Source organism: Fusarium odoratissimum, assembly GCF_000260195.1.
Source record: "Fusarium odoratissimum NRRL 54006 unplaced genomic scaffold supercont1.66, whole genome shotgun sequence".
Taxonomy (NCBI): Eukaryota; Fungi; Ascomycota; class Sordariomycetes; order Hypocreales; family Nectriaceae; genus Fusarium; species Fusarium odoratissimum.
In genome coordinates, this window is record NW_022158740.1 from 71610 (window position 1) to 97494 (window position 25885).

The 25885-nt window shown below is 50.6% G+C and overlaps 10 protein-coding genes across 12 annotated transcripts; 3 read left to right on the forward strand and 7 right to left on the reverse strand.

Moving 5' to 3' along the window:
* Positions 1 to 101: 101 nt before the first annotated feature.
* FOIG_16127 (uncharacterized protein) lies at positions 102 to 2200 on the reverse strand (the record flags this gene model as incomplete). The annotated part of the gene is made up of 2 exons (XM_031217556.1): positions 102 to 1655; positions 1733 to 2200. The coding sequence occupies 2 exons, from the start codon at positions 2198 to 2200 to the stop codon at positions 246 to 248; spliced, it is 1878 nt and encodes a 625-aa protein (XP_031052755.1). The 3' UTR covers positions 102 to 245.
* On the reverse strand, positions 2197 to 2295 carry FOIG_16128 (uncharacterized protein; the record flags this gene model as incomplete). The annotated part of the gene is made up of 1 exon (XM_031217557.1): positions 2197 to 2295. The coding sequence occupies one exon, from the start codon at positions 2293 to 2295 to the stop codon at positions 2197 to 2199; it is 99 nt and encodes a 32-aa protein (XP_031052756.1).
* Positions 2296 to 7718: 5423 nt separating this feature from the next.
* On the reverse strand, positions 7719 to 9123 carry FOIG_16129 (uncharacterized protein). The gene has a single exon (XM_031217558.1). It carries the CDS (start codon positions 8064 to 8066, stop codon positions 7743 to 7745), a length of 324 nt encoding a protein of 107 aa, XP_031052757.1. The 5' UTR covers positions 8067 to 9123; the 3' UTR covers positions 7719 to 7742.
* FOIG_16130 (uncharacterized protein) lies at positions 7743 to 10017 on the forward strand. Of its 3 annotated transcripts, none has more exons than XM_031217560.1 (5): positions 7743 to 8570; positions 8822 to 8905; positions 8964 to 8984; positions 9079 to 9165; positions 9285 to 9767. In XM_031217560.1, exons 1-5 carry the CDS (start codon positions 8272 to 8274, stop codon positions 9463 to 9465), a joined length of 672 nt encoding a protein of 223 aa, XP_031052759.1. In that variant the 5' UTR covers positions 7743 to 8271; the 3' UTR covers positions 9466 to 9767. The 3 variants fall into 3 exon arrangements, with proteins under 3 accessions (XP_031052759.1, XP_031052758.1, XP_031052760.1); XM_031217559.1 differs by having other exon boundaries at positions 7832 to 8570; positions 9276 to 10017; XM_031217561.1 differs by having other exon boundaries at positions 7832 to 8570; positions 9079 to 9767.
* A 21-nt stretch (positions 10018 to 10038) lies between these two features.
* On the reverse strand, positions 10039 to 10491 carry FOIG_16131 (uncharacterized protein; the record flags this gene model as incomplete). Its single annotated transcript, XM_031217562.1, has 1 exon — positions 10039 to 10491. One exon carries the CDS (start codon positions 10489 to 10491, stop codon positions 10039 to 10041), a length of 453 nt encoding a protein of 150 aa, XP_031052761.1.
* A 1495-nt stretch (positions 10492 to 11986) lies between these two features.
* FOIG_16132 (uncharacterized protein) lies at positions 11987 to 12685 on the reverse strand (the record flags this gene model as incomplete). Its single annotated transcript, XM_031217563.1, has 1 exon — positions 11987 to 12685. One exon carries the CDS (start codon positions 12683 to 12685, stop codon positions 11987 to 11989), a length of 699 nt encoding a protein of 232 aa, XP_031052762.1.
* Positions 12686 to 13616: 931 nt separating this feature from the next.
* FOIG_16133 (uncharacterized protein) lies at positions 13617 to 14940 on the forward strand. Its single transcript, XM_031217564.1, has 2 exons — positions 13617 to 14208; positions 14261 to 14940. Exons 1-2 carry the CDS (start codon positions 14142 to 14144, stop codon positions 14638 to 14640), a joined length of 447 nt encoding a protein of 148 aa, XP_031052763.1. The 5' UTR covers positions 13617 to 14141; the 3' UTR covers positions 14641 to 14940.
* Positions 14941 to 16881: 1941 nt separating this feature from the next.
* On the reverse strand, positions 16882 to 17292 carry FOIG_16134 (uncharacterized protein; the record flags this gene model as incomplete). Its single annotated transcript, XM_031217565.1, has 1 exon — positions 16882 to 17292. The coding sequence occupies one exon, from the start codon at positions 17290 to 17292 to the stop codon at positions 16882 to 16884; it is 411 nt and encodes a 136-aa protein (XP_031052764.1).
* Positions 17293 to 17454: 162 nt separating this feature from the next.
* On the forward strand, positions 17455 to 18515 carry FOIG_16135 (uncharacterized protein; the record flags this gene model as incomplete). The annotated part of the gene is made up of 4 exons (XM_031217566.1): positions 17455 to 17678; positions 17810 to 17966; positions 18037 to 18231; positions 18288 to 18515. The coding sequence occupies 4 exons, from the start codon at positions 17455 to 17457 to the stop codon at positions 18513 to 18515; spliced, it is 804 nt and encodes a 267-aa protein (XP_031052765.1).
* Positions 18516 to 19305: 790 nt separating this feature from the next.
* Positions 19306 to 19755, reverse strand: FOIG_16136 (uncharacterized protein; the record flags this gene model as incomplete). The annotated part of the gene is made up of 1 exon (XM_031217567.1): positions 19306 to 19755. The coding sequence occupies one exon, from the start codon at positions 19753 to 19755 to the stop codon at positions 19306 to 19308; it is 450 nt and encodes a 149-aa protein (XP_031052766.1).
* Positions 19756 to 25885: the final 6130 nt, after the last annotated feature.

Here is a 25885-nt window from a genome sequence, read left to right on the forward strand (position 1 = left end):
AGACATCCATCGAGACATCCATCAAGACATCCATCGAGACATCCATCAAGACATCCATCGAGACATCCATCAAGACATCCATCGAGACATCCATCAAGACATCCATCAAAACTTATCGTGCTGTTCCTTTTCTGCCCTCTTCATTTTCGTTCTTGAATGAATAAAAGAGAGGAGAAAGAAAGTACAACTACGAGCACATCAGAGAAGACCGATCAAGAAGACCGGTGTACGCTTGAAGTTCATACTCAACAGGCCGGCATCGCGGACGGCATACCGATCATGCCCTGACTTCCCATTGGCCAACTTGTCTTATTGTTCATATCTGGTCCAGCATCCTCGTAACAATTCATCTGAGACAATGCTCTAGTGATGATCGATAACAGCGGGTTTCCAGCAAAGTGACCCGACTGCGGTCCGTCCTCTGCCGTCGTCGTGGTATGCTTCGAACTGTCAGGGCAACCTGTCGCAGCGATCGACCGCGGGCTGGGATGAGTCTCGTCTGATGGAGTCCGCGCTTGCATCTCAATGTCACTCTTTGACTGGGCGGAGGGCAGGTGGCTGTCGCTGGCTGTCGCAATCGTGGACTGTGTAAGTTTTGCGGCATCATTACCAGCATCAGCAATAGCGTCGGTATCGCGTTTCGCCAGTCCACCGTCGCCCAGCCCTCCCTCGGCTTCGATGGGAGCCTGAGGGACGACATGTGGGTCGGCTGAGGGAAGATGGATCATATCGATGGGCAGGTGACCGTTGTCAAGTTGATCCATCATGTCCATGCCCAAGTCCACGTTCATGTCCATGCCTATGTTGTCTAGATCAAATTCCAGCATGTCACCCCAGTGATGTGCGCCAGGGAAATCTGTCACTTGGCCAAAGTCCATCATAGCCGACTGCATCCAGTCATCTTCTGCCATCGTCGTCGTCAGATCGACAGATCCTGGCTCATCGCCGTGACTACGCTGGACTGCATCATCCGACTGGCCATTCATAGCCATGGAAGCAAAGGGTGCGGTCGGCTCATACCACGGCTCGCCTTCCGCATCCTCGTCTGCCATAGAAGTGTATGGCATCACGATGTGCTGATCATCTGGTACATCATCATGAAGATGACTCGAGGCAGCATTGTTCAGTTCCGCCGGCTCGCTTCGATCGGGAACCTCACGACGACGGCCACCGCCTCCGTAACCGTGGTTATGGTCATCATCTTCGCCGTTGCCGTTGCCGCTGTCGTTGCCGTCGATATGACCATCGGTACTGTCAACACCGCGAACACCATGATCCGCGCAAGCGTCGAGGGGTGCTTCCCTTCGGATTCTTGTCGCGGCCTCTCCGGGGCCAGCATTGTCACGACCCCGGCGTCGGGTCACCCTCGGCGCTGGACTGGCTGGAACGTCCCAGATATTCTCGCCATCGTCTTCGGCTTCGGATTCGCCGTCGCCGGCGACGATGATTTGCGGCTGGGTCGGTGAGGCGCTAGGCCCTGATGTGCCATCGCCCTGACGACCTCTGCTGCGAAGACTGAGCACACGGGGTGATGGCTTCAGCGCTGGTTTGGTGACTCGGCATGGCTTCGTATTGGCCGCCTTCTTCCGTTGTCTCGCTGGCCGCAGAACAAGCTCGCCATTAGACACAACCTGCCTCCGCCAAATATCGTGAATCTGCAACCACCATCTCGGTCAGTGACTTGCCCAATCGGCTTCTTCAGCCTTCCGTGCTTCTGCGCTTCTGAACCTACCACGTCGTTCGTGTTTTCCGGCAGCGATTCCCCGTCCGGGGTGTACACTGAGCCGTCCCAGAATCCATGGATCTTGTTGTAGAACAGTAGCACGGCGATCGTACCGCAGTCTTTGCCAAACTGGTAGTTCTTCTTGATCGCCGTCATGCCTCTCTTGCGCATGGTCTGGCTCACCCATGCTCGATCTTCTGGGTGGGGGGACCTGGAACGAGTCTTCCGAGGCGCCATGTCTGCCTCTTCAGCCGGAATGGAAGCAGAGACGAAACAGTATAGTCTTGGTCTCGATGCTGTTCCAAGATATGGAAGCTGTGTATGTATCGAATGTAGACCATCTTTCGAACGAAACGGCGGAATTAAGTGGATGAATCGTCCTGTCCCGAACCGGACTCGCGACTCTCTTGCAGCACAGAACGACCCATTTCGCCCGCTATGCTTTCTTGCCAGGCCAATGTCTTGATTCGAGTTCATTTTCGGCCTTCTTTCGTTGTCGAGCCATTGCCGAACTTTCCAGGCTTGCCTTGCCAAGGACTGTTGGTCGGTCGTCGTGCAGCGGAACGGGTCATGTCGGTGTTACTCCATGGTCGTTGCAAAAAGTCCTCAGGCAATCCAGGTTTAATTTCCACCTCTCCATCACGGTGCCAGACTGTCGGGACGAAATCGACGTTGAGATAGGTCAACACGGTTGGAGCGAGAGGATGGACGAGGAATATGAGACGCAAATCCGTGGTAGAGGTGGATCAAGTGTCTGCTAGAGCCAACATCTTTTTCAAACCCTGACTGTGGGTTCGATTGTGCGGTGCCGCTGTCAATTTTGTTCTTCGACATCCTATTTCGGCCTTCCGTTCTTCCGTATTTCTGCTTGCCCCTCCCCTGGTGCAGACCGCAACGGTCAAAACGGACTTTTAATCGCCGATCAAGTGGCCCAGGGCTTACGCCTGTGACGGCCCATTTCTGCCATTGTAAAATACCAGCTCGTAGTAGTTATGTTATGTTATGTCATGTTATGTACATTTTCCGTCTGATCGAAACAAAGCTCGTAGTAGTGGTAGGACAGTATTGAGCACTTGTACCTTCCTCTCATACAATAACCTTGTAAATAAAAGATGGCCCCAAATGTCGATTAATTGTACATATCAACACTGCGTACACATTTATCAGGTCGTGGTAGCGTACGTATCAAGGTATCTATGTGACTAATGTGAGGTAAGAGTACTCTCAATTCGCATGGCTAATATGTCTCCACTTCTCCGGATTTGCGCCCGGACCCCTAGGCAGCGGCGGTACTTCTGGATACCTCGCTCGATCAGCCAGATATTGGTTATGAGCCCATAAGACGGCCTAATCCTGACAAAACATCTGCTTATAAAGTACAGCCATGTATCCAAAGGTCCCCACCCTAGAATTTAACAAAGAGCATGTTATTTTGGAGCGGAAGGTGCAAGTAGTAGTATAGGGTAGCCTGTAGTTTTGTTCATGCCACTTGGTGAAGTGGCGATACTCGATTGCATGTTCGTTCTACAATTGAATGTCGCTGCCAGCAACAATGACCGTCTTAGCAACCATATGATCAGTAGAGACTCCATCTCGTCTCGTTCTATTTCGACCTTTTCCCTCATTCTTACTGAATGACTGTTTTAAGATATCATCCTGTTCCGTTGCTGATGTAGGTAAGGTCCGGACCCACTGTTCCTTATTTTATAAAAAATAAAAAACTGCCGGAGAAGCCGAAGCAGATGCGGCAGATCCAGTGGACATTATCGATTGGAGAGAAAGAATCATGGCGCCGACAGCAGTTTATGGCGCAGCGTGGCTCCGTATTTTCTTCTGGCTCTCGATTTAGTGTCGAAGGAAGGCTCCGACTCTCGCACCGTTGAAGGAAATTTTGCTCCGTACTCCGTACTCTCAGAACAGAAAATCCTTCCGCGTAAAACAATCAATCCGCGGAAATAATTACGAATGCCTCGGCTCTCGTGGGTGAAATAAAACAGCGAAAGGAAATAGGCAGGAGATAAGCGTATTTTGGTGTAAACGATTGCGCAGTATTTCCCTCCCCACTCCCCCCTCTATCCACTTTCATGGTTTATTAATGGATGATGTGATTCACATGAATCATGAATGACCTGCATATGGCCCCGCATTGCGGGATATCATGTGAACTGCAGAAAAGCTAAAATTTGACACTGACTAGCGACCAAGGTCGAACGAAGTGAGGCGCTGAAGAAGTGATGCCGGACCACGGCAGATCGTCCAAGTTAGACTGAAGCTAGGCAAATTACCCGGACATGCGCACTAGCACAGGGGTATCATGGCAGTGAGAATCTGTCGTTCGCGAGTGGAACAATTGATCTACGGAGTTGATGATGTACTCTGCCGGAGAAGGCCAGGAAAACTTGTGTTCGATGTGATATGAAATAACCATATAAGGATTGTAAAATAACAGCAACAGTGACAAGTCGCTGTAGGTTATTTGCTATCAGACAACCAAGCCTCATTCGGCGGTGATTGGATGATGGTGTCATGCTGGTGCTGGAACAACGTGGGATGACGTGCCTAAAGCGCGCGCGCCTTGTGCGACAGCTGCCGAGCCAAATTTGGATTTAGAAGCCGCACTTGGCTTCAACGGCCCATTTCGATCGCAACGCTTTCCTGCCACGCCCAATGACTTGAACTGAGTTCATTTTCGTCCTTCTTTCGTCGCACCGTTACCCGACTGTCGAGACTTGCCAAGAACGGTTAGTCGGGGCGTTGTGCAGCGACACGGTCATGTCGGTGTTCTAGTGGCCGGGTAGTCGGGCCTTGAGCTCTTGGCGGCACATTTCTGCCAATGTAGGATGCTAGCTAGTGTAGGGTAGCCTGTAGTTTCGTGCTGTCCAATGGTCAAGTCCGATGCGCCACTGGATGTTCTACAGTTCAATGTACAGTATAGTGCATAGGCATTTTCCTCCTTGCGACAACATTCTCTTTATTTCTAAAATAGTTGAGTCCTGGAGGTACATATATCTACCTTTTAGACAGACATATCGTCCACTTTAGGTGGCAGAATTGGCCTATAAGCCTACTCTAAGCCGCACAGGAGATGTACCTGGAAAGTGTATGCGAGTATAGGCACTAGTCCCAATGTAGTTGCCTCCATGACGGTGCGAGTCAGCCTTACAGTGACCTTCTACAAGCCGTAAAGCCAAGCATAACGATTGGTTATTGTGCGTTAGCCAAGAATTACGCCGTATACCGTCTGGATTCCTACCATACACAATGCGCGGGGCTTACTGCAGTTTGCAAGTCCGTTGTGAGGTAGGAAAATCGCATACTCAAAACTGTAGTTGTCAGCAGCAATGACTGTCTTTGAGAACTGTGTGTGCGGTAGAGATTCCATTACACCACGTTCTATTTCGACTTTTCCGTCTTTCTTGCTGGGTGACCCATTTTAGGATGTCGCTCGGCTCCGCTGCGATGCAGGTAAAGTCCCGACCTGAGTAGCGAAAACGGCTTCTTGATCCACTTTACTTTTGGAGCTGTCACTGATCAGAGGAGCGGAAAATTGACGCGGCGGAAGCGGACGTTGTCGCTCGGAGACTAAGCACCATTGCACTGATGATCTAGGGCGTTTATGGCACAGCGCAGCGCCCTATTTTCAGGTGGCGTTTGATTTAGTGTCGACGCGAAGGCCCTGACTCACGCACCGTTGAAGGAAGCTTTACTCTTAGAGCAGAAGAAACTCTTGCGGGGACCTCGTTTCATTGGGTCCTGTAAAATAACTTGCGAAATGACTCTGCATGCCAAAGTGATTCCGGTTCCCCTGTTCCCCGGTCTCCGGCTTTCCCTCCCCTCTTTTTGTTTCTTTCTTTCTCTATTTTTTTATTGTTTTTTATTATGTATATTGTCGCTCCCCTTCATTAGTTTCGTAATATCCCTGTCTGCGTCTGTGCTTTCTTGCTTGTCTATCTATCCACCTTCATGCTTTCATGGCTCGATGATGTGCTTCACGTGAATCGTAAATGAACTGCATGTCACCCCCACATTGCGGGGTATCGTGTGAACCACAGAGAAGCTAAAATTTGACACTGACTAGCGACCGAGGTCGAACGAAGCGAGGCGCTGAAGAACTGGTGCCGGACCACGTAGATCGTCTAGGTTAGACTGAAGCTAGGCAAGTTATCCGGAATGACAGCACGCGCACTAGCACAGGGGTATCATGGCTGTCAGAATCTGTGTCAACAAGCAAAATCAAGCGGCCCCGATGCCGAACTAAGAATGGCCCGGGCGAGGAGATCACGAAACCGTTGCTGGCTCTATACGGGCTTGTCAGCTGTCGCTCGCTGGTGGAACACTTGATTTGCGGAGTTAATGATGAACTCCACCGGAGAAGGGCAGGAAGGCTCGTATTCGCCGTGATAGGAGATCACCACAAGAACTGTAAAACAACGACAAGAGTTACCAGCCATCGACTTGACAATACACCAAATACTATCTCGCGTTAACTGTGTGATAGAATGATACGGTCTCAAAGAACCTCGAATTCTGATACCTTCTAGAAAATCAAATAACTTGGGGTAGGAGAGGGTGTCAAGACGTTGTCGTAGATTACCGAACATCGCGTGCCTCCTCGTCTCTACGTGGCGTTGGGTTTTCTCTTCCCTTACCTTGAGCTTTATTTTAATCTTCGTAACCTCTCGATTCATGGTGTCAACGCTGGACAAGGTATCACACGTTTATTCTGGTGTCAGAATGGCCTGTAAGCCGCCGTAGGTTATTTGCTATCAAACAGTCTCTCCAGTTGATACCTCTGGGGGTTACCAACTCCCATCCTCTCCAATTGCTTGGCCCTAGAAACTCGAAGTATTTCGGCCGTGCGGCTGTTGGTCCTCGGGATTGGAAATGAGCGCCAATACGAATGATGAAGCGGGGGCATAGTATCGCACTGAGCGTGCTTGAAGGGTTAAAGTGAAAGTGATGAGCAGCAGCAAACAAATGTATTGATTGATTGTTGCCAAGCTTTCTCTCGTTCGGCGTATTCCATTCCGCAGAGTTACGTAAAGCATATAGCTAGATTACTAACGCAGTTGTTTTCTGAGGCCGTAGATCATGCCTTATCCTGCGACACATATCAATCGGCATTGTAGTGCGCCCTCCTACACCAGCGTGAAAGAATCCGGAAGGTTTTTTTATTCTTTTTTATTTATCCACTCATATTTACTTATAACTACTCATACCTATTTATATTTTGTTATTGTTATTCTTACCTAGCTTCTCGGTCCTGGGCCATTGTGAGCCGTTTGTTGAGTCTATCAAAGATCGGGGGTTTTAGTATATCCTGCTGTTTTAGCATGCTGATAGCCAAGTCTCTTTTGGCGGTGATTGGGTAATGGATGGGTCCATGCCGCTTGACAACGTGGGATGACAAGCTTAAACTGACTGTGCGCGTTGCCTTGTGCAGTAGTTTCCAAGCCAAAATTCGGATTTAGAAAACGCACTTGGCTTCAACCGCCCCCGCCAGTTTTGGTTGACGTTGTACATGTGGGGTCAAGCCAGGCGGGCCGGAAGTGAATTGCGGCCAGATGATCTGCAACGAAACGAGTCAGCAGAATAGGATGGCCCCGAAACCTTTCAGCATTGCGTGTGCCTGTCCGAAGATTTTCGGAGCCGCTTCCACCGTTGAGAAATGGGGTAGTTAATTGTATTTGTCAAAGCGCCATTGCCCTATGGTATCCACTACGGTAACATGCTGCTGCATGCAGCAACATCCCAACATTGAGATGAGAGATTAGGTCCATAGAAGATGGATGCCAGTAACTCCGCTACCAAACGTGCGCTAGGAGTGAGCGGACGAGTCCCCCGAAATTATTGTTCTTCAACCTCAACAGCCATACCAGAAGCAGCTGCGATTTTCCGCTAACGAAGCAAGCGATCAGCTTGTCGTCCCAGGGCGAACGGACAAAATGTCCGATTTCAGAAAAAAAAGGGGAAAAAAAAAAAAAAAAAAAAGAGAGAGAGAGAGAGCGAGTACCTAGGTCTAGAAAGGACGCTTTAGTAGCACCTGCGAAATGACGCCAAAGTCTGGACGGTGCCAAACGGTGCTAACTTGTAGGACAGTAGGCAAGCGTAGAAAACGGACGGGTGCATCGCGACTGTATATTGTCGATTTTTGGATGGCTTCAACAAAAACGATCAAAGTCCAAAAGGGGCATGTTGCTGAGGACTTTCGGAAGGTACACAATGTTTGTGAAAGGTTACGGTATCTTCCTCCCACGATGGCTGGGTACTTACTCGACTCGTCGGCCGCCCAACAGGAGGGCTGCAGCTGCCTGCGCTGAACCAGACTGTCGGTAACAGCCATTCCCTACATATAAAGCTGCGTTGAAGGGAAGAACTGGACGCTGATACATTCATCGCTGCACCTGCACGGTAAGCTCTGGCACAGTCCCTCAGTCACTCGACCAGTCTCCTTACCGGCCAGCTCTTGCTTTCCCCATCTATCTCTACTCCTTCTGTCATTCTTTTTTATACAAGTGCCTTGATCTATTCTATCTAATTCTCTTTCTATGGAGTCTTCACAGCCCAGACCATCGCAAGCCTATATCCAGTCGCACCGTCCAGTGCTAGCACCGCAGGCGGCTCAGCGTATTGCTAGGAGGGCCACCCGGTGCAGGCCTAAACGGGCTGCTCGTAAGGCGCTTCAGGATGTCCAATTTAGTTCACTGGGGAGCTATCGGCTGCCGGTCGATAACATTCGGCAAAGTCGAATGATGCCAGTTCGTGATCGTATGTATGATCGGCAGCCTCAGCTTGTCGCTACTCCCGAGGACGAGCAAGATGACGAGATGGTTTACCATGATGAAGAGTTTGTCCTATTTCTGTCTTCCCCCCATCCCTTCCCCCTTCCCTCTTTCCCTCTCTCTTTGACCTTTTTTACTTTCTCTCTCTCTTTTTCCATTCGTTCCGCCTTTATTCTCTTGAATGTCACTGTACTTGTTCTCATCCCATCTATACTTGCCTTCTTCCACACTGTTTGACGTAATCCTTCGTTTTGCTCGCCTTGCCACGTCAATCACACGGACCACGCAAACGAAGTTAGACTGACAAGAAGTACAGACCTAGCTACGATGAAGAATTTGGAGACCCGCAAGAGCCGCAAGACGACGGCCGCTATGTTCTGGAAGCCCTAATAAACCAGCAGTGAGTCAGCCTTACACCACTGCACCACTTTGAAGCTGACACCTTAGCTTTACCTCAGATCGAAAGCAACCTTGACACTGTGAGTCGGCGTATCTGTCGAGCCTTTGTTTTTCTTTTCTTTTCTTTCTTCTTCATTTTCTATCGTTCTTCCTTGGCTAATCCTTTTTCCAAAGCATTAATAAAATGCGAACAGAGTTTCTTGAAAGCATGAAGCAGATGAGAACAGAGCTTTTGGACGCCTTGAAGCAGATTAGAACAGAGTACGTCTTAGTCCTAACTTGATCACTAGGGATTTCTTCTCTCTCGTTTCTGTTCCCTTCACCCTTTGTAGCATTTCTTCTTCCTACTTTTCCTCTAATATAGCTAACAGGATCTACAGCAACAATCAATTACCGCAACGGATAAGTGAGACCATAGTACGCGCGATTAGTGGCCAGACCAACCTTCATGCACAGGGAGCCACAGGCCGAGGTGCTCCTTTGCAGATGGGATTGGACTCTACCGTGGACCCTTCCAATCTGATGAGCAATACCAGAGGAACCGAAAATATCGGCTCGTAAAGGCTAAGTTCCGAAGGCGATCCTCAGGTCTAGCTGGACGCACTGGGAATGGATATCTACACATATTTATGTATACATATGTGTCTGTACATACATGGAGAGATGAAGTGGTACCACGTTACGACGGGGGGATAAGTTTAATGACATGGCTCAACATACAAATATTATACCGAGTCAGGTTTGAGTTCGCAAAGACAATTGGATGGTGATGCAATAATAACATGGTGAATCTCCAAATTGCAAAGCAAAGTTACAACCGCCTTTCGCTGTGCCGGACAGAGAAGGGATACAGACCTCGACCCATTCATGACGACCTCCTAGGGCAGACCCAAACTAAAACAATATCGATGCTAGGCGAATGGAGAATTTTACCAGCTGGGGACAAAAACAAGAGTTTTCTTATCAAAGGGTGAGTTATATTGAATAGCTCGCGCGGGTAGAGACGGATACGTAGGCTGTATTCAATGATCACGCCGACAAGAAGCGCCGATATATACGTTTACTGGTATATGTTGCAGGCGGTTACCGGGAAAACAATAAAAGGCAATCTCTCTCCACTCAATTCAAATGAAGCTAACAGTAGGATGCTAAATAAGCCAGGGCTTCTGATTCGGCGCATCGCTGCATCACTTCCAAATCGTCTTGAATGATCCCTCGTCTGCCATCATCATCTGTTACACCGGCCGCAAACGATGTACTGTCGCCGTCTTGATTCGACTCAAGTCTCAGGTTTGGTGGTGTGTTCAGAGGTGAGCTGCATGTCTGTTGCCGAAACTGATGCTCCATGAACTGTGGCGGCGATTCCGTCGCCGACACCGTCTCAGTTGACTGCCCTTGAAGTACTCTCTCTAGCAAGGTCACATGCTCCTCTCCTAAGCGGATGAGCCACTGTTGCCATTTCGACGTAGCCTCTTTCTGATCGACTGAGGCCTGGAGAAACTCGTACTGTGGGCGCAATCTTTCATTTTCCAGCGTAAGAAGATGGCTCCTCTCTTGTAAGAAATGGAGTAGCTGCTCAACGGTCATTGCGTGCGGCGGTGGCGCAACGCGCGGTGGCGAAGGAACGCTAGGGAGCGAGCTGCTTCCCATTGGATCGCTGGCTGGCGGACGAGAAAGATAGAAGCGGAAAAAAACTAATAAAGTCAGTTCGGTTCAAGGCACTGACGTTGAAAGTCAAGAGACGGTATAAATATTCATCCCCGCCCGCAATGAATGTGATATGTAGTCGACTTCTACCCAGGAGTCCATTTACGTTCTCGGCTTCTCTGTCGCATGTGAACGGCTGCTTTCTTCTGTTGTGTACGAACTTGAATTGTTTGACTCTCCGAAATGCTAGCTGCTCTTGAGGGTAGTGGCAAGATTGACTTGACTCGGAGATGTACTGTAAGCGATAGCCCTTTCTCACTCATTCTACGAAACTTGAGGGCGTGGCAATAGCAGCACAATAGCAGCGGATATATTTTTTAGTGTGAATTCGAAACTGGACGGCCTTTTGAGGCTCCCTCTCCATTGTAGCTCCAAACCTGCCCTTACCTTTACGAGAACGTTGACGTTGATTGTGATGATGGACTGTAGGGTACTTTCCACTATCCTGCACTAAACGAAGTTCTACTGATGAGTATCTATACGCTTCACATCGCTACCACGTTGTATTCCCCTTACTACTGTTCCATTCGGAGGTTATATTCCATAGGAATGCTCTCTGATTACTGATGAGGCAGCACCATAAAGAACGTGATTCTGGAAGAAAAAAGAAATAGCAAAACGAACAAAGAAAGGGAGAGGTGATGGATTTCGAAACGAGGCCTTATCTACGCGATTAACAGTACAGTACAGTATTGACATAGAGTGCTATCTTGATATGACGCATACAAGTCTGGTCCTTATCCATCGCCATTAGGATGCTGAGTGGTTCGAAGGTTTATCTGCTGCTGGAGTAAGCCCCTGAGTCTATTCTCCTCCGCGCTATACTCGTGCAAAAGATTCCGGACCTCGTGAACGTGGTGTTTTATTGTAGGTACAAATCGGACGACTGCCTCGTTGGCCAGTCTCCTGTAGTACATGCGCTCATAATGAAGCATGGCGAGGCGTTGCCTTAATTTAGCCTTCGACGACGCAGTATCACAACCTGGGGAAGGCCGAGGTTGCGGATAAGCTATTCGAAGAGGTTCTACATAAGGCCAGCTTTGACCTTGATCCTCCTTGCTCTTTCCCATGTTCAAACTTCCTCGATTCATGGATGGGCTGTTCAGTGAATTGGAATCTCTACCACCTGCCTGCGTAGCGGAACGAGGTATATGGTCACTTATTCTATAGTCTGGCTCCATCGAGTCTGGCTCGTAGCTCAAACTTAGATCCGAATCACGTAGTCTTGACTTTGATCCATTGTCAATGTTTCCGGCGTGATATTTGGCATCTAAGCTGCAGGCTAAATCGATACCTAAGTCCTGGATTTCTAGATCTGTTTTCTCCTTGATAACATCCTCAACGTACTGTCGCCAGTCGGTATTCAATTGCTCAATCAAGAGGTTTGCCTCTGTGACAACCGATCGGAGCGCAGAGCCAATTGTCGTATCTGAGAAACCAAACGCAGCAGCACCCGATAAACGAGCTTTCTATTCAATGCGATTGATTGTCTCATCATCCCATTTTGTCTTATGAGATTAATCTCCAACTTCTCGAGCATAGACTTCGACATTGGGTGTGGAGTCGGCGGTAAGGGACGGTTTCTTGCACCCTTACACCAGGAAGACACCAAATTTACCTGGCGGTCTTGTGCATTAGCGAAACCGTCAATTTGAGCCTTACACTGATTGAGGCTCAAGAGAGGGTCAGTATGCGGGCGTTGGCGCCTGAACACTTGCGAGGTGCTACTCCCCACTTCGCTGCCGTGCAAGGTAGCTGTGTTATCATAGAGCAGAGCGTCAGGGATTTTGGATAGACAAGACTGGATCGAAGATTTAAGAGATACTAGTACATCGTTAGCCAGTGTAGCAAAGTACTTATCCTCATGATGCAGGCTCCCGTTCTCTCGGTTGAGTTCTACGATCCTTCTTCGAAGCGACACCTGATCGTCACCTCGATTCACATAAGTGATGGAACTGTGGGAAACGCTGGTTCTACCCCCAAGCTGCTGCACTTGATGATCTACTCTACGAGAAATTTGCGCGACTTCATTGTTGTAGTTGGGACAAGACCCGTATCTGACATGTTCCTTCATTGATAGTCGAAGCAGGACGTGGGGGAAGATACTTGAGGTCAGGAGCAAGTATCAACGCTCTTTCGCGCCTAAACACAAAAACAAACGCCATTATGAGAGAAGTCATCTATTTTATATTATTTGAAACCACAGCTTATTGGCTCTTGGTGTACAATTCAGCATGAAACAACGTTGCAAAATCGCCTATTGGATTATTTGCCAATTTCGAGTGATGTGGATGGGTTATGCGTGTTTGTACGGTACCATCGTAAATATCTGACTTCCCATCCAAGAATGGCTGCTCTTCTTAGTTGACTTCGGGACTCACAAGGTCATCCTTATATTTCACGCATGGTGCATGTTGTAAGTGATACAGCATTAGCTGTTCGCAGCACCGATGATATGTTGATCCTTCCTGTTCGATAAGGTTCTGCACGCTAGTCTTCCTATCTTAAAAGCATAGTGGACATGTTGGTGGGCGGCTCACAATTTTCAACAATTCTGTCATGAACTATTTCGTTTCTAGCCAGCAAGTTTATGATGCATAGAGTTCAAAATTTAAATATCAGATATGATAAGCTTTGGTAATGAATTTTATGTTGTATTGGTAACTTTGATGCTGTAATCTGGTACATATCGTAAACCTTCCTCTTTGGAATTGATATTTAAAGCGCGAGCACGAGTCACGCATGGTGTACCTTCCTGGACCCTCTGAACCTCTAGTCTAATTGCCACATATGGCTCTACCCAACCCCACTGTTCGTGACTGGAAAGGTGACAAGCACAAGGTAATGTGTGTACTGTACTTGATATGGCGCAATAACGAACACTATAGGCTAAGTGACAGTAGTGTCAAAATGCAAAAATTTCTAATGGAACTGCAGTTACGTCCAGTGGTGGATTTGATGCGCCATGTAATCGGCTGGCCATCGTTTCATACTACATAGCTCCCACGGAAACATCTATTTGTCATCTTTACTCTGGCCAAAAAGGATCTCAAGTACTCGTGATGACTTATACGGGCTCAAGTAAACAAAAAACAGTTGAAAAACTACACGTCCTCTGTCCCCCCTTGACCTCCACACAGCAAGACGGTTCAAAATAACGCTTTATATAAAACGCAGACAGGGCAGAGGATCCTCTGGACCTTTACAATCCGCTCCTGCAATGTAGATGCAGATGACTGATACTAGACTTGAAGTGAATCTGGCATGAAAAGCACCATTTCGTATTATGCTTGATCCAGTGCGATTCCACGATATCTGACCGGGGGTAATGGCCAAGTTTTGCTTGAGCCGCAAATCGACGCTGAAGTAGTACGACGATACAGCTTTGTGAGCAAATGACATAACAATACATATGATGTAGCTGTGGTATATATATCTATAGAATCCCCCCTTCCCTCCAGTGTTTCCTTTTCGCTAAGAGACGCGACTTATTTGCTAGTGGCAGTATAATATTATTACACCACCCAACAATGTATCGCCGCATTCATGACCACGAAGCCTTCGTCGATTCGATGAGCGAAGCGGGTTCAGCCTTAGGTATGGGTGTTAATCTTAAAATTGCACATTGATAGATCTTAATACCCTGTAGAACATAGCGAACGTGGCCTAGACGATAGCGGTGATTCTGATGCCTTCATTGTCCCTGATTCTGATGGGGATAGTGGAATCTCGATTCCGCAAACCCCTCCAGTTCCTCAATCAACGTTGAGCCAAAGATACGGACGTATAACAAGGCGCGGCGAACGCAGGGCACCCCAGAATGTTGAGGGAGCCAGTTTCGCCAGCTCAAGCGAGTCTCCGACCCCAAACACACGCCATCGAGACGTCCACAGGAGCTCACGAGGCCAGGTCCACTTTTACTTTCTAATTAGAAGACTTGAGGACTTAGCAATGGCAATAGAGGATATGAGAGCTGATATGCAAGACATACAGTACGAAATCTATGACATAGCTGAGGAAATTGCTTGAGATGGGGGCATTATGTAAAGTTACTCGTATCATTATAGTCTACTTCACTAGACTCGAACGGCTATAGCTGTAAGAGAAGCTAGTTAAGAGCACCTATATAGTACATCTACACAATGAATTAGGATATCGCGACGCAAACGCCTTCTTATTATAAGCTCTTGACAAGGCCGCTACTCTTTCTACCATGAAATGGATGAATAATAGATTCCCCTCCTGTATTGTTAGATTATCTCTACGTAATGTCGCATGAATCACCCCATTCGCATTTGAAATGATCATTATTTACGGCTGGCTGTCGACTGATAATTCTGCTTCAAACAGGTATAAAGATACACAACAGTTTTCAATCTTATGTAACTATAACCTAGACTTTAAGTTCAAAGTGCTGTTAACTGCACTTAGTTACTCTCGCATCCCCTTGTCTTTGTTTTACTTCTCCAAAATCCCGGCCCAATTCTCCTCGTGCCCATGTTTCATGGTCTCGGCACCCTTGGTGAACTTACCCCAAGTCTCCGCGCTGGCGGGTCAGTTTCTATTACCTGTGTTCTTGGGCTTACTTGCTACCAACCTACAGACAAGGGCGTCCCAAAAGACCGGTTCCAGCTGGTAGTACGAATACCACTTCAGAGTGTAGGTACAAGAAAAGAACTGTAGTCCTCCTATTTAATAATCTAGGGCAAGACACAGACTGGTTCTTACGTTGCCCATCTCTACTTCGTATTGCTCTAGTACAGAATTAGAATGCTAACAAATTAGCCGAGAGCGCCACTCCATTGTATCACGCTCTTAAGCGTATCTGGAGGTGTATAATAGAGGTGGCATGACGGAAGCCCCTGGTCGAATGCGTCTATCGAACATGTCTTATGCGTAGTGACCTGACCGCCGGTTTGTTATGGCTGGGACCTGGTAGAAGCCTTTTCACTTATGTGAGCAACTTCTACCCCTATTGCTGAATTTCATTACAAATAATTTTTTCACTTGCAAAATAAAGAAGCCCAAGGACTTCCACACCTGGGGTTGATCTCCGTCTTGCTTAGCAGTGTGTTAGCTTGGCTGGTCATCTGTCGAGACAGATAACAAATGGGCAGGATCTAGATATAGCATGGGTACTGGCTTTGCCAAAAAGGTTCCCGAAGCCCCCATAGCTTCCATCACGTATGGTCGCGGCATAAAAGGGTGAAATGCGAGGCAGGACGGTCGGGGCCGAAGCATATCGGAAGAGAAGACCGCCAGAGCATTGGCGAGGAAGTCCAGGTCCAAGTTTTTGCCAACATTCTGCAGGCGCTGGAAGTAGAGTTCGCCGAGAAGGAACGATTGTCTCATAGGTAGGAATGATGCGAGTCAGTGCCGTATGAGAGGAAGGTCAAGACCGTTCAGAACTTCTACAAGGCGCTCCATGACATGAAGACATTGCCAACTCTCACTTGCCTGCTCTGTTATCGGAGGTACGGCGGGGTCGAGCTAGAGGATGTCGGGTGGGATTGGTGGACAGCAATTCCTATCAAGAAACCAGGCGACTCACCCTTCAAATGTCCTCGGTGCTTGTCGGCGGGGCAGAATATTCGCGGTTGTGCGGACTGCTTGAGGCACCTCAGGCGAGCTGTGTTGTCTCCAGCAGCGCAGCTCCATACGTGGCTGGGTTGCGAGCATATGTTTCCCGACAGTTGAAGGGCTTACCCCCGTTGAAGAGAAGCTGATTGCGCTGAACTCGTGTTACGGCTTCATCACCAGATATAGCATCTCAGACGGACACAGACAGGGCGTCACGTACCCAAGGCATGTGAAAGGGCACATTACAGGGTTCCCGAACAACGTTCAGGAGCTCGTAAAGAATGTTCTCCCCCATCCGCTGTTAAAGGTGCTGGATGATATCCATGTGTCGTGGCAGGGCCAGGGAAAAACCGGCGCCAAGCGATCTGCTGGCGTTATTATCAGTGCGGCGGAGAGTCGTCAAGAAAGCGCTGCTGTGGCTGAAGAGGCATAACCATTTATATGACGACATCATTATTGACATAGCTGAAATGAATAGCTGGGATACACCAGCACACGGCGTGCCGTCCCAAGTCTTTGAGCGATTGGAGCGGAACGAGCCATCGGCGAGGGAGAAGACGCAGACGGCACATATCGTCCCGCCAACAGAGCGTGGCATTGACGACCACGATCCGATCGACATTCAGGAGATAGTTAGGGCGCTGTTAAAGGAACAAAACGCACCTGGTGTGGCCACCGGTTACGATTGCGTCAATAGGGACGATGGGCGCGGGGCTGATGACAAGGGCGAGCGCCTTTACGAGACCGGATCATCGGGTATATTCGACTTGGATGGCTGGCCCGACATAACTGACGCTGGAAAACTGCGACATCTTCTCGAGTCCATGGGCGTGGCCGCGGTCGAGGACCAGGGGCGCATAAATGCGTGAAGAGCGTTGACCAAGGTGTGGCATGACCGAGTTGCCGAGCCCTGCATTGCTGTTTCTCGCGGCGAGGATTTTGCTGATCATTTCGATACGTGGTACCTGCCAAGAGCGTTCCCCAGTTTGCTCCCCAGAGGTATGGGCGGACCCCGACAGGTCGAAGAATGGGCCGTTGCTGAGAGAGAGGCTGCTCTCCAAATTTGCGAGGCAGAGTTCGCTGTGCGACGGCTGGTTTCATCGCGGAACATGACCCTAGAAGCTGTTGAACAGGCACTGGGTGTTACGTGCAACCAGGGATACTTTAAGATCACAGACGAAATGGTAAAACCTCTAAGGCGCAGAACCTGAACATAAGACAAAATGAATATACCAATCTGGATCAATGGACCAAGTACACGTAATGTCTGACAGAAGCACGGGCAAAGCTAGTGCAGCGACACGGTGGGGGATTTGCGTCGCATCTCGTCTTCCTGTTTCTCGTCTTCAATATAAGGGTGCGGTCGAGGAACCGCCGAGTGAGTATGGCAAGCATCCGAAAAAGCGATTTTCCACAAGTAGAGCACACAATCAAGGAATTGACAGCCGCAAGGCTCGAAAAGGCGAGTATCGAGCTGGAGTCCTCCGGTAAGACTGCAGATCCGGCTGTAAACCAGCTGCTGAGGAGCCTGTCGTTATATGGCTATCGTCAACCAATGTCAAGGGAAAGTCGATTGACCATGCGGCGGAAGATCAAGTCCCCTGATAGTTCGTTACAGCATTCCTGCGATCTGGTTCATGCTCAACCAGAATGATATCACTAACCCGATCAAGCTGAAGCTGACAGCGTGCCGTACCCGCGAAACCGAGGAAGCCGAAAAGTTTCTAGGTCTTGATCAAGCGTACAAGAGGGCCCGACTCGCCATATCAGATTCTGTTAGTTTGGCCATCTTCTTCCACCGGGAAGTGTCCATGTGTTTTGAACTCCTACGTGAACGTTGGGGAGGAGTCGGTGTTTGTCCTCGTCAGCCAGTACAACGTGGTGGCAGAGACGAACGAGAGGGGTGCTCTCCACCTTCACGGCCTCCTCTGGCTCCAGGGAAACATGCATCTAGGTACCCTTTCGAGGGACATTCAGGGAGAGGAGCACGTCGCATACCGGAAACGAGTGATCGATTACGTGGACAGCATATTCTCGGAGGTTCGTCGTTCACCAAGTCGAGGCATAGAACCGAGAACAACTGACACGTCCAGTAGGATCTTGACGAAGGAGCATCGGCTGTCATGCGAGCGAAGACGTCGGTAACGGCAGGGATTTCTAGGCTGATAGGCAATACGCGTCAATTCGCCGCATCTTTCGAGGAGGCAAACTTCTGTGCCGGCGCCGTACAAGTCCACACGCATAGTCCAACGTACGTCAAGTATGTCATTGGCAGACAACAGAACGAAATGCTTACCGGTTTGGCGCACCTTGGCAAGTGGTAGAGATGACATGTTTCACGAAGGACGGACTTCTGCGCATCCGACGCGGTCACGGGCTAGTGAATCGAGGAAACAAAGCGATGGCTATGGGGTTGCGACACAACTACGACATCTCTTTCATCGTGACGAAATGCAAGGGCTTGTCGCTGATATATTACGTGACAAATCTTGCGACCAAGGTTGAGGACCCGGTGTGGAAGAGGATCGTGGCAGTCAAAGAGCTGATCTGGCTCCTGAGTGACGGCAAGGCCAGAAGTCAGCCGAATGACACACGAAATTCGACTGGAAACGCGGAGAGACAAAATGAAACTTGGCAGCTCCTGTTGTGCGTCGCCAATCGAATTTGCACGGGACGAGCTTTGTCGCAGGTCGAGGTGGTGGCCTATTGCCAGGGTTGTGGCAAGGAATTCACGAACAGCAGTGCCTGGATGTTCCTGAACGTGTGCACCATGTATTGGCATGTCTTCCGGTGATGGCACCTCTTGAGACTCGCTGCTGGTAGGGTTGACGGATACGAGCAGGCTGGAGAGACGGTCATGCTGGGCAAGGCGGGACAGAGGATCTCATTGTTACAAGCGTATCTGCAACTCGGCAGGCTTTGGAGGGTCTCGCTCTATACGACTACATATCGGTCGTCAAGCTGAAGTGGAAGGGGCAGGGTATCGCCTCTGGTGAAGTGGAAGTAGACAGGTCCTGGCCATCATCCAAATCATGGATCAGACGCTGCAGCGACCGAAGCAACAGGCTATTGTGTGGCCGCGACGCAGAGCCCTACTGACTCACGCAACCTGCTTCAGATCAGCAGTACAACACATTCCGCTCTTTGTCCATGGGACATGTTCCTGTGCGAGGCATCTGATGACATCAACAACATCTGGAAAAGACACAAGGCGTGTCCTCCCAGGCGCATTGCATAGCTAGCAGATAACATACAACTGCTGCGGCGATCCGCCGAGGATGGGGCGTTGGATGCCCGGTAGTGGGGGGTCCTGTCAGGCAAAAGCGATCCGATTGCTGATGTGACCGGATCGCACAGCACCGACAGGAATGGGTCGCACAACGCAGCAGTGTATCGGCCGGATGGCATCGGTACAACGACCCGCCTGATCGATGTATTGAGGAATGCGATAACACGAACGGTGAAAACGGCCGCGTCGAAAGAGATCTCCGCAATGGTCCAGCAAATGTACCAGTTCCAGGAGACCGCATTGGCGTCCGAGGAGGGCCTGAATGCCGCGATCATCCTGAACGATGGCCTTAGCCCTCCTCAAAGGACCGTCTCGAGTACGGGAACGCCAAGGCAAGAGCAACTAAGGGCTATCAAGTCGCAGCAAATCAGCCTCTCCCGCGAGCGGGAAAAGGCTTTTCAGGGGATGCAGAGTTGGCCAGGCGCTACGATACCCATCGACAGAGCCACAGCACGCGGAGGGTCCGAAGACTTAGAGCAACAGAACGGCCAGGCCGCGACTGCTGACTGGATGGAGGACACGAATCCATCAACAAGCATCATGTTCGGCCTGTTCACATCGTTTTGTGAGGTCAGGAGACAAGTGACCAAATCCCTGACGCTGAACAGAAGACAGAGCATAGCCTTCTGGCTGATCTGCCGCCAACTTGACCAGGTGCGCCGAGATGAGCATTGCACCGCACAGCTATGCTTATTCATCGGAGGCAATGAAGGTACCGGCAAATCGCGGGTCATCGCGGCCATCGCCGAGCTGTTCGTCGTAGGTCACAGTCGCATCGCTTGCTCGTGACTGCAACGGCGGCAAACATTAATAGAATCACCATCCTTTCAGCTTGCAATTTCTCCAGAGACACGAGTACGAGAACAGGCCGCGCCATCTAGCTCGGCAGGCCTTCGTATCGACGGGCAGGCCAAGATGGACTGGCAAGAGAAATATGCACTGATCATAGATGAGGTCGGCATGTTGGGTGCGAGGATGCTATACGCCGTCAATGTGCAGCTGCGGAGGCTTCGAGAGTCGACTGAAGATTTCGGCGATATCCCAGTAATTATATTTTGCGGGGACTTCCACCAGTTTCGTCCAGTACAAGACAAGAGTGGTCAATACTGCTCCCAAGCTCAAGCTTCCCACGCGGGCAAGGCCACGGCTTCGGTCTCGAGCAGCAAAGACAACACGACGTCGCCTACGTCCTGTGGAGGAAGTTCACCGTGGTGGTGCCCAAGGAAAAAGTTCGTGCCGCGCAAGATCCACGACTACGCAGGCTCATAACGCGTGTCGAGTTTCTGAACAGCAACGGCTATCACGAGGAGAGACCCATTCCATGGGAGTCGGGTGATGCCACTCAACAGGAACTGATGGAAACTGAATGTAGAGGCAACACTCGCGTTCCAGAGGCAGCGACATGCCCCTCTCCACATCTTCGTTTCCGAGCATAAGTGGAAAGACAGTAAGCCGACGGAGGAAGAAGCGGTCATGATGTTGGGCCAAGGCGATGATAGTGCTATATCGGTGCCTGCCGTGTTCATGTTTGTCCCCGGCATGCCGGTGGTCGTGAACAGGATATGCATCAAGGACTAAGACGTGTCAACGGCGCTAGAAATGAGGCAGTGAGGGTTGTTCTCGACACGACCTTCCGGGCCTTGGGATTAATGCTGATACAGTCCTCCACTTCGGGCCGCCCGCGGGGCTCCTGGTAACGTCGGAGACGACGAGCGACCTCCACTTTGTCGGAATGCCTGCAGATATCATACTCTCGACGCCTGTAAGTGTCAAAATCGAGTGCGTAAGAAAGCAACCATGACAGCAACATGACGTTTCCCGCAAGGGCTTGCCGTGCGCCCCGGCGTTCGCATGTACGGACTACAAGGTACAGGCGAGAAGTTAGACAGGGTCGCTCTAGAGCTCCGGGGGGACAAGAACCACGAACATCGACGGCCTGCTGGTTCCAAGCCAGTGTGACACATACAGTCTGTACGTTCAGCTGTCGAGGTGCAGATCACTTGACGGTATCATGCTACTGTCCGAGGCGCGAGACAGGGACTTCGTGGGAAACGTGGTGCCAGTGGAGATGGCACAAGCTGAGCTGAGATTGGAGGAGATGAGCGAACAGACAGTGAGGCAAGCAGAGTCGATGATTTGGTCGGAAGCCAACACCGGGGACTGGTGCAGGGCAGACGTTGCAGAGGAACGTTGAGGAATTTTGAGACGGCGCGAACTACGCGAGTGGGGTTCGACAGGACGATGACACGTTCAAATTCACGTGGATTTTTGAGTGGGGATCTGGCCTGTTAGATTGGCGGCTGGGAATTGTTAGATACGCGTGTAGGGTTAATATCCAATTAAAATAGGGTTAATTTTCACACTTGAGGATCAATCTTATTGGATACGCGAGTAGGGTTAATATTGTTATGTTATGTTATGTTATGTTATGTATATTTTTCGTCCGGGGGGCCGTAGGCCCCGAAAGTCCCCTGCTGGGGCAAAGGACGTGCTGAGCTAGAGAATTGGGTATCTATCTATACGCTAATTACAGAAATACCATTGGCTGCAAGGATGATTAGTCATTCGCGACGCGAAATTAGTCTTCCCTCAGATTCCAATTTTTGCAACCGCATTAGTAGACCAAACACACTCTATCCAGCATATCATCGGCACAAATGGCGCATCCTATCGAGCTTGTTACCCGTCAGCGGGACGACAAGGCGCAGCTGGCATATCGCAGCCGCTTTTGGAGCCTGAAGTCAGGAAGGCTGAGCTCAGCCTGTGCGTGCGGCAGTTTGAGACTGCCTGAAGGTAGCCACGGCCGGATGAGGGGCGTGTCAGCGCCTTTCATCTGGCCGAGAACTGGTAAGAAGATAAAGAAGAAGTAAAGGTGTACAAACGAGAAGTCGAAGAGAGAGTCGCGAGTGCTTCTCTCGTCGTCATCGCCTAATAGCGAGGGCAAATCTTTCCAAAGAACGCGCTGTCTTTGGATAGGTCGGTGAACTTGGTAAAGTCTTTTCCTACTGCTAGATTGACTGCTGCATTCGGTGAGGGTGCCAGCCTCATCCGATGACGCGGCGGTACCTTTCTGCAGTAGAAGATGTGATCCGGTGCTTTGCGTCGGCCACATGAGCAGACCAGGCGCGCATCGTCGTGGTCGAACCTCTCGTGATACGCGGCGAAGTCCCCGTGGAGGGACCTCGCTGCCAGCAAGTGGTGTAAGGCTGCGCGCGGGAGCGTCAGCTCTGGTGGGCAGCCTGTGGTCGCCTTGAGGTTGAGTCTCTTGTATTGCTCAGGAGCGGAGGTAGACCACCACGTCTCGAATGCTTCTTTTGATTTTTGTCTCGCGATTCTTCGTAGGTAAGCCAGCGTTGGTTGAGCACCTTCAGGTTCGAGGAGTGATGACGCTGCTTTTGCCAGTTTGTCGGCCTGTTCATTGCCAGGGATGTCGGAGTGTCCTGGGACCCAGAGTACTTGCGTGGCTCCGTGCGATGCCGCTAGAGCCTGAAACTCGAGAAAGACGTCTTGAGAGGAGTCGGAGGGCGTGCCTCGCAGGCACGTGGCGGCCGCGAGGTTATCTAGACAGATAAAAATGGTTTGCGCTCCTGACCCTTGCAGGTTCAGGGCAGCTTTGAGGCCCTCTAATGCCCCAGTAGCTTCAGCGTCGAAGACCTCGGCAGGCCCAAGGCGACCTGATCCATCGAAGATGGGGACATTGTTTTGATGAATGGTGAAGCCGTAGCTTGCAGCTCCTTCCAAGGATAGAGAGCCATCCGAGTATACGACCAAGGTGAGCGGGTCGAGTCTCTCAATCCAGTGGAGGAAGGCGCCAGTCGATTTCTCTTTTGGCGCCATCTGGAGTGGAGGCATCTGTTCTTGATGGAAGCATCGCTGGACGAGTTTTGGCCGCGCGCAGGGCGCAAGCAGCTCGTCTGTGCGTCGAAGACGTGTCCTGAAGGCGCTTTCTGTCTGTGTTTGATATCTTCGTTTGATGAGGTTATGGTATGTGGGTTGTGTTGGTGGCGCTGTTCGCTTGGCAAGAGGATGAGCCTCGTCAAGCGATTTGAGTCGTGCGGAGGATCTGAGTCGCCGTGCCTCTAAAAGCTGATCAACTGGCGGTATCCCGCTTTCCCGATGGAGGATGGTGATAGGTGTCGTTTTCCAGACGGGCAGTATAGCTCTCATGGATTGGTGTAAGGCCTTATTCATTCTCTGTATGAGATGCTGGTTGCTAGATGGTGTGTCTCTGGTAGGCTGACTCCATCGCGGCCGGGTGGTGCCCGGGTACCACGCCTCGGATCCGTGAAGTAGAACCGGCTCGACGCAAGCCCTGACGGCACTTCGCACAGCACTCGGGAGAGGGCCGTGTATCGTGTTGGTCAGTCCTCGCAGGTGATAAGCTACTGCCTTCGCTTTCGACGCCCACTTTTCGACGTGGACTCGGAACGATAGTCTGCTGTCAAGCCAGATGCCGAGCCAGCGTAAGGCTGGCTCAGGGTATTTCTCAACGTCTCCGTGGCGTACTGCCGGCGACGTTCTAAGCTTACTACGAGAGAAGTGCATGACTTCGGTCTTTTCGGGGTCGAACGAGACGCCATTTGCTGCGCCCCAGCGCACCATCTCGTCGATGGAGCTGGAGGCCATGGCAGTAGTCTCGTCTACTGTGTCGCCTGTAGTCAGGATGGCCGTGTCATCTGCGTAGCCGAAGCGACCCTGGGGGTTGCTTAGTCGGTAGATTGGCTCAGTGTAGAGCAGAAAGAGGATTGGCGATACCGGCGATCCCTGAGGGAGGCCGCACTGAAGGGGAGAGGAGGACGTGACGGTGTCTTGCAACCTGATACAGGCTGATCGGTCTCTCATGAAGGACTCGGTCCATCTAGCTAGATGGTCAGGCCAGCCTTGTTCGCGAAGACGCAAGACCAATCTGTTGCGCATGACGGTGTCAAAGGCACCTTGTATGTCCATCGTGACTAGAGTGGTCACCTTTTTACGTGCAAACGCTTCTTCAATATCATGCACCAGAGCAGTTACCAAGTCTGTGGCCGACCTCTTGGGGAGCGCCCCAGCTTGCTGTGGATGAAGGACGCTGTAGTGAACGGCAGCCCACGCTAGGCGGCGCGCGATCAATCGCTCTAAACCCTTGCCGAGGCAGGAGAGCAGAGAGATGGGCCGCCAGGCTCGAGGCGATGTGAGATCACGTCGTCCGGGCTTGGCGATCATCACCACTTCTGCCTCCTTAAATGGTTTAGGATGATGACCTATACGGAGGCATCTTTCAAACAGGCGGCGGATGTGCGTCCCGATGATGTGCCATACGGCTTTGAGGAGATTGACTGTGATGTTATCTGACCCCGGTGACGTATTACCTGTTTGGATGGTCGCACACTGCGCCTCATCCAGCGAGATTTCGGGTGAGAATGGGACTGATCTAGAGGGAGAGACTGATGCCCATGCGTTTGCGATGTCATCCTCTGCAGTTCTTCGTTCCAGTGTAGCTTGTCGGAGTGCATTGGCCTTATCAATCTGGGTTTCGTAGATAACATTATCGACTTGAAGCGGTGGAGGCTGGAAAGCTCCTGGTGATTTCAGCCACCGGACAGCTTTGAAAACAGCGCTACTGCTGGAGAAGCTATCGATGAGGTTTCGCCAATACTGCCTCTTGGCCTGACGGACCACACGGTGAAAGTCTTTCTTGGCTATCTGGACATCCTGGTTGAAACCGAGCGGGTAGCTCCTTCGGATGACTCGAAAGGTAGCTGCGGCGTCAGCGCACTCCTCCGTCCACCAGGGAGCTGGACGTCCACCTTTTCTTGCGGGTCGTCCAGATGCCTTTGCTGCTGATGTTAGTAGACTCACAAGTGAGGATGCCAGCTCGTCCAGCTCCACGGGGGTCGAGTCTGCCAGGGGGATTTCCGTAGCCCCAAGTTCTACGATCTCGACGAATCGTTTTAGTTCGTCTTCTGTAGTCACTCGGATCTTGCTCGGCTGCATTGGAGTCGATCTGATGTCAGGGAAGGTCAAGCTGAGCGTGAAGTGGTCGGAGCTAGTGGCGAGGTGGTCCTCGACGGTAGCTTCGGCCAGCGGCAGGTTGGTGAATGCAAGATCGATTGTGTTACCGTGCGGATTTGTCGGTATGTCAAGAGTATTGAGAAGGTTGAGGTCGTGCTCTGACGTCCAGTCTGCAATTTCTTGGCCGCGATTCGTAGCTTGGCCCGTCTGCCAACTATGATGTCTGGCGTTGAAATCGCCAGCAACCACGCAGCGCTCCGGGACAGGCCATCGAAGTAGCGTGTTCAGGGCATCCCTCTCGTCATTCTGGCGATAAAAGTTGACTATCGTCGTGCCGTTGATCGTTAGCCAAAGAATGTCGCGTGTCTCAAAGGGCCGGACTTGGTCAGCGAGGAGTCTTGGGTCTCGTCGGAC